The sequence below is a fragment of the Amphibalanus amphitrite genome, unplaced genomic scaffold (genome assembly GCF_019059575.1).
Source record: "Amphibalanus amphitrite isolate SeventyFive unplaced genomic scaffold, NRLGWU_Aamphi_draft 002153F_arrow, whole genome shotgun sequence".
Taxonomy (NCBI): domain Eukaryota; kingdom Metazoa; phylum Arthropoda; class Thecostraca; order Balanomorpha; family Balanidae; genus Amphibalanus; species Amphibalanus amphitrite.
In genome coordinates, this window is record NW_024883646.1 from 31,120 (window position 1) to 38,502 (window position 7,383).

Sequence of the window (7,383 nt, forward strand, 5' to 3'; positions counted from 1 at the left end):
ACGAAAGCAACATGTAACTTGCAGTCTAACTAAAATGTACGAAATGAGTGGCATTTTTCGTTTATATTTTTCTAGCACTGCACTTCGTATAACAAAAGAGTGTGTGCCAACTGCCAACTGTAGGTACAGGTGTCAAACAGGCGCCGCGAGGGACACATATATCATCTACCACTATGCGTGTTTCATGCGTGCTTCTCTTGCAGACAAATGACCCACCAGCAACTCAGCAAAATACACCCCTACAACTCAAAAACACATTTTAACTCATTCCGAAATGTCACGCAATGACATTGGAAATCTGGGGTATAAAAGTGGCTCTTGCTTGGTCTACTCCACACTTCAGCCATGGCGCGTCTCCAACTTGCAGTTCTGCTGTCGGTAGCGGCGGTAGCGTTGCAGAGGACAGGCTCCACTCCAGTCAGGATTGCCGAGGCGGAGGATATCACGACGCCCGCGCCTCCTCCGATACCTCCATTCATGGTCGACCCGCCTCTGAACGTCACTATACTGGATGGATCCGTTGAAGAGCTTTTCGAAGGGGACATCGTCCTCACCAAAGATCAGCGTCTCAACCGTAAGGGTGCTCTGGCATCGACCTGGCCGAATGCAGTTGTACCGTATGTAATCACCAAATCCTCTAGGGGTGACGAGACCATCATTCTAGAAGCAATTGCTCATTGGGAGACTGCAACGTGCCTCAGTTTCGAGAGGAAACGAGGACAATACAGGAAAGGGCCGCACATTCGCTTCGAAAAGTTGTCAGGATGCTGGTCCTACGTTGGTATGAGAAAGTCGAAGGAAGGTCAGACAATTAGCATTGGGAATAATTGCGAATATCTCGGTATTGTGGTACACGAGATTGGCCATGCTATCGGATTCTGGCACGAACAGTCCCGTACAGATCGAGACTCGTACGTCACGGTCATTTCGGAGAACATCCAAACTGACCGAGAAGGTAATTTCAACATAGCGTTCACCGAACAGTCATTGGGAGTTCCGTACGACTTTAGCTCCTTGATGCACTACGGTGGATTTGCTTTCACCAATAATGGTTTTCCGACACTCGTCACCAACGACATCGTCAATTCAGGACTTATTGGAAAGCGGAATGGTCTCTCACACCGCGACAAGCACCTGGCCAACCTGATGTACCTCTGCGACGCCAGCTGCTCGTCCCCGCCCACCTGCGCCAACGGCGGCTACTTGGACAGCAGCTGCACGTGCGTGTGTCCTCCGGGAACCAGCGGCGCCACGTGCCAAACCGTCACGGGCACCTACTACGAGGCGCCGTGCGGCGACCAGGACATCACAACGGAGGGAAACATCACCTCGCCCAACTACCCCAACATATACGCGCCCGGACTGCACTGCGTCTGGATCGTCACCGCGCCAGAAGGAATGCAGGTCCTCATCGAGTTCGGCACGTTCAAGATGTTCAGTCGCTCTGATGTCAGGTGTCCCTTTGACTGGGTGACCGTGCACACCGATAGCGACTCGATTCCAGACTATGTCAACTGCGACGAGGAGCTGCAGAATAAGAACATCACGTCGTCAGGCGATCGTCTGGCTCTGGAGTTTCACAGCTATGGTGGTGGCAGCTTCCCTGCTAATCAGACGGGATTTACGTCAACGGTGACGTTCGTCTAGGGGATTGACGAGAGGCCCTTCCTCGGGCCACACTTGACAACGGGAATTGGTCACTTCTTTCTCGGGCATCTTACTTGGCTTGTCTGTAGCTGTTTTGATCAGAAGTTTTTGAAAGGAAATGGTGTGATGGGTATGGTGACAATTTGTGCGTGTGTGAGATGCAAAGCAATCACAATTAATTTGTTTGCCCCATGGTAGAGATAGAACTTGCGATGTTTTTCACATCCTGGGGGTTTGGATCAATAAATAAAGAAACAAACCGGTTCTCTATATTATCTTCATTATCTGGCTGGAAGGAAAGTTGCCTTTTTCCTGATTTAAATAGGCATGTTTTTCAATTCACTTGTTTGGTGTATGGTCTGACCACTGCAGGTGTCGTTTTTTGTTTTCTTCAATAAGCCGACATTACATCACGATACTACTTGGCAATAATCTTGGTCCATCTTTGGGTGGTACCATTAGGGTGACGAGTCGGTTCAAAGAGCTTTAGCACTAATCAACATGCTAATACATGCTACATTTCACAGCTAAAATAATCATGTAAAACGTCACGGCATGTCATAGAGTCAACAAAAATATTCACCTTCTGAGCTAGCCCGTAATCGCCACGCTGTATGTGGAAAGCTTGTGATGTCAATACATGCACACATGCGTACAACACTTCTACAAATGCCTCGGCAGTTTATGAGAGAGCTTGCGAGTAACGATTGTATGCGACATCACCTATTTAGCGAGGACTGTACAAAGTAGGCACTGCGTATATACGGCATTACACTGAAAGAAAAAATGACACCCTGTACGGGGTATTGACGGTCATGTCAAAAATAACACCCGAGTGGGGTGTTTTGAGGGGAGTCGCTGAGCTATTATAAATGGGGTGTTTGGCGTACACCCCAGGAGGGTTTCGACGCATAGTGGGGAGTCGCAGCCGCTAAAGGGGGGGTCAGCGCCGGCCCACATGAGGTTCCGTTAGACTGCAGGTGACACCCCTCAAATATCAGCCGAGCACCCCTTTTTGGTCCCTAAGCACCCGACAGGGTGTCAAACTCCCAAATTAGGGTGTAAAATATAGCAGCTCAACTCCCCTATTTTTCTGATATAGCTCCCCATATTGTTCCTGACCCCCACGCGGGGAACCGCGCGCCTTCAGCAGGGAATCTCTCAGAGAAGTTTCACTCCCCTATATTTCCGAAAAACTCCCGGCGAGGATTAAATGTCCTTCGGAACGAGAATCTCAGACTATATTCATAACCGGGTGAGGAGTTACTCTTTCCGTTCGCGGCCTTGCGGCGCCCTGTAGTGTGCACGACCAACGTATGACACGGTAATCAGTCTAGATATCATCATGATATAGTTGGCCACTCTACGCTATGCACGCTTTTGCCTTAGCTCCAAACATGCACCAGCCATTCGTGAAAAACAGGTCCCGATTTTACCAACTTTAGTTTGCGCCATCTATCGGTAGGATTCGAAGCTGAAAACACGGGGTGTCACTCCAGGATAATGACACCCCAGAGGGGTTTCAACGGGGGTGTCTCAGCGACACTCCAATTTTTTGGCCTGCAATTTTTGGGGAGTTCGCTAGCCGAACCTCTCCCAAGGGGGTCATGTACATTTTTGCGGCGTCAAAAGGTAATGGGGCTCCCGTGTCGGGTGTCACAACACCCATGACATCCTAAAATCATGAAAACGGAGCCTAATTTAGGAGTATTTTGGAGTATGTGGTGTCAGATTGTAAGAAATGGGGTTCCCCGATTTTTTTCAGTGTAAAATCGCTCAGTACCTATCTATAGAGTATAGACTAACTGCTAACAGTGTGACGAAACCAACTCCACCTCCCTCGCCAGCCCTCCCCCTGTAGTCACGCTCCATACCTTCCCCTATCGATCGAGAATGACCTGGTTTGGACACCGCTCCACTAAAGGCGAATTCGCTGACGGTTAAAATGTGGAGCACACGCGACAGCAGGTTACACTGTGGATAGCCGGAGAAAAGCACTGCAACAACGAACGTCGTTTGCCGATGCTTTTAGGTGTTATGAAACTGCTGGTTGTCGGTGATGGGAGATATTTAGATGCGCGATCTGTTGAGTATTGATAAGGTCGTAAAACCGAAGGATCAATCTCTTGAGGTATTCGTGGTTGGCTTACTTCAGCACGGGCCTCAATCATAGACGGTAGACACATTGGTAAATATGGAAAATAATCACAATACATTTCTTATTATGATTGAAATTTCAATCATTTTGATAAGAACTGCATAAGCTGGGGGGGGGGGGGGAAGGCGAATCCAGATTCCACTTTCTAATATGGAGCTAGAACTGGAGTACCTAACACTACGCAAGAACCCACACACTATTTTTGCACCTAGGTCAGTACTAGGTACGCCAGCGTTGAAGACGCGTTTTGTTCCAAAACACAAACATAAATGTTCCCTCAAACACTTTAGTCGCATGGATCACGGCGTCAACGCTGGACAGATTGAGTGAGTCAAGGTCCCGCTTTGATACTCATGTCTCGCTACTGTGGCAAAAATCAATTCCTCGATGGTCCGAAGGCCACTTAACCGCCAACGCCTTACCTCTATCCAACCTCAAAACGAATGAAAGCTACTTACTCACTGCTTTTCATGGCCGCACAAAGACGCTGCCTGGTATTAGAGAAGCTCAAAGTCGTTATGTTCACAATTATTCGGTGCTTGCCTCATGTCACCCACAATCAGGCTGGTAAAACAGACTTTAACATCCAATTACAGAGCCCCATAGCTTGTGATGACGTGTCAAATGTGCTGGTTTCCGTGGACTTTGGTCCTCGTATTGACGTGAGAGATAATGACGTCATAGTTCGCTCGCTTATCTTTATAGCGATTCTTGAATGCCAAGTACCAACCCCTCTCCGGAGGTCTACATTTTTTTTCTTTCTTTTTTTAGTTGACCTGTCAACGTATGTAGCGGAGTGTTAGTGCTACACAAATTTAACTTGAGTTCAACAATAACATTTAGCGACGTGAAAACAACGATTCGTCTCTTTAGATGTATGTCTCTTGGCATCAAAAAATGTCAAGAGATATTGAAGACATCTGGAATTCGGGTTTAACCTAAAACTAGTTACCACAAATAAAAATAGTATAGCTTTGAAGATCAGACTTAATCAACCCCATAGTATCACCGAATGAAATTCAAATGGCCCGGAAGTGTCGACACAGCGCGGTTGTTCTGGAAAATTCGTCACGTTCCTATCTGCGTTGCTCGTTTCAGTGTTTGACTGGACAACAAATCCGACGCTGCGTCGGGTCACGATATTTGAAACAAGGGCCGCGCGATCGATGGGGTGTCGTTAAACGCCGTGCAACGCTGGCATTTGGAGGTGGACAGCCATTGGAAATAAACTGTGGGGGTGGGGGGAGAGGTGGCATTGGCCAAACATTCCACATTTGTATTGTCTTGTATTACTGGAACGTGAAAAGCGTTGTTAAAAGCGCGCTTACGATTCTTTTCTACTTTTCGCAAACACTGAGCAGGAACTATAGCTATATCTGATCAATCCGATGGACTTGCCTTTAATGTATACTTTACACCAACATAGAAAAAATATTTAGACAATGTTTTACACAAAAATGTGCGAATGCTTTTGGAAATTTCACTTAGTTTCCTGCGAATTGGAATTTCCGTCGGCGCTTCCTTTTCGGCGGTAAAAATACCTCCACGAAGTACTGGCTACGGAATGTGCTATCAGCTGCATACCGTCGTCTGCGACCTACTTTCCAACAACGACGCTATGTGCTCCATAGTGCGCCAAGGAATGGAGGTGAATAGAAGTAGGTGTCGTGATACCGGACTGCTGTTCATATAAATGATGGTCATATAGCAACACAAATGTGACATATAGAGACCACCGGTGGAGTGGCATCGTACCTACCTACCTACCTACATATCAAACTGACCTGAAATCAAACTAAGTACCTACCACCTACCTATAGGTATATGAACTCAATATCAAATCATATTACGAATGATGCTGTGAAATAAAATGTAATCCAGTTTCATTGCAGTGAGGAAACTTTTTCTTCAAAATCCTTATTTTCGGAAAACAGAGGCTTGATGTTCTTCTTTCGATGCGGTAAAATATCATGACTATCACAAAACAAAAACAGTTTTATCTGTAAACTGTCTAATAGAATACGGCATTTTAAACGTTAAATTTGTTTCAATCCTGACCTGAGGCAGCATACATACACGGATGCACATTTCCTTGAACCACCATGTCGACATTGTACTCCATCACACCACCAAGACGTCATCATTGACGTCACAAAACACCACTGGTCGCTACCCATTCCACAAAGCCGGGCCCCATTCAGCGCGCCGCTCGGCCTGCCACCTGGCGGCCGGACGGCGAACCAGTTGCCAAGTTACGCTGGCCATCACAAATGGCCCGCGGCTATTCGGGGTCGTCGCCGCCGGCCGGTCAGCAGTCTGTCGTCGGCGTGAAGAGGATCGACGCGTCGACAGCCAGCCACAGGTAGGTCGTCGGAGCCGGGGGGTGAGCTATCGCGCTGTCAAAGCTATAGGTACGGGGGCTGACGCGAAACTATGCCATGCCTGTGAATTTGATATTAGAGGACATAATTGTGCTACCCATTAGCCGTTTGATTGTAGAATATGTGTGTAAGCTAGAGCACTTCACGGATAGGCTTTTTAGGATCCGGCCCGGCCCATATCCGGCAAGTCATATCCAGATCCGCCCATTATCCGCCTTTCTTTGAATATCAGAATCCGGCCCATCCATGGCCCGTATTGCAGCCAAACTTCCAAAAAATATCCGTAATAATCCGTTTCACCAATAACTGGTTTCACCCAAAACTGGACTAACAAATTCAATCTACATAAGGGACCAGACAGCCATACAAGTCTTATGACAAGTGAGTGTCATAAAATGATGCCTATTACTTTAATCAAACCTCTGCTGCCGCTTAACACATTAGGTTAATTATTAACTTCAATGTTGAATGTTAAAATTTTGATCCGTTTTGATCCGGGTTCAACCTTCAATTCCCAAATCAGGCCCACCCATATCCGTTCTTTTTTAACAAATTTAGAATCCAATCCTATCCGGTCCGCGGATTTATCCGTGGATAACGGATTTATCCGGCCCATGAAGTGCTCTAGTGTAAGCTATTTTATCCCTATTAGTGGCAGGCTCCTTGCTACCCCGGGCTATTAGTGGCAGGGGGGCTGTTTACGACCCCCCCTTGATATCTCGAGATCTAACGGGCCGATTTTCAAAATTCAAACGGCATTCGATTTCGCTCAACGAGATCTACATTTCTAAAAAAAAAAAAAAAAAAAAAAAAATGTCAATAGAAGGGGGTAAAAACGGGCAAATTGCAGATACATTTTAGACTGTTTATCACGGCCAGGTTTCTGAACCAATCTTAACGCAACTTTTGCCGATCGATAGAGAATGAACCAGGAATTCACATGGATCCTAAAAATATGCATTTTCAAAAATCATAGGCGGATACAGATCATTGAGATTGGGGGTACACAAAAAGTATAGTAAATAAGGTTTTTGTTGGTACTGTTTCTAAAAAGGGTGGTAATGGTCTTGTTATGTTACAATCTTCTTATGAGAGAACGACTATAATTGTATTGGTCATGCATAGGCGGTGTCAGGGCACCTATGTTGGGAGGTAAAACATAACCCCCCTTTTTGGACGCCTGGATCCGCCTATTAT

General features: G+C 46.5%; 1 protein-coding gene across 1 annotated transcript; it reads left to right on the plus strand.

Moving 5' to 3' along the window:
* The first annotated feature begins 353 nt into the window (after positions 1 to 353).
* LOC122376469 (blastula protease 10-like) lies at positions 354 to 2,201 on the plus strand. Its single transcript, XM_043356348.1, has one exon. The coding sequence runs from the start codon at positions 478 to 480 to the stop codon at positions 1,645 to 1,647; it is 1,170 nt and encodes a 389-aa protein (XP_043212283.1). The 5' UTR covers positions 354 to 477; the 3' UTR covers positions 1,648 to 2,201.
* Positions 2,202 to 7,383: the final 5,182 nt, after the last annotated feature.

What these genes read in the sequence shown, in the direction of transcription:
- LOC122376469 (XM_043356348.1), top strand. Translation starts at nt 478, where the DNA reads ATGGTCGACCCGCCTCTGAACGTCACTATACTGGATGGATCCGTTGAA.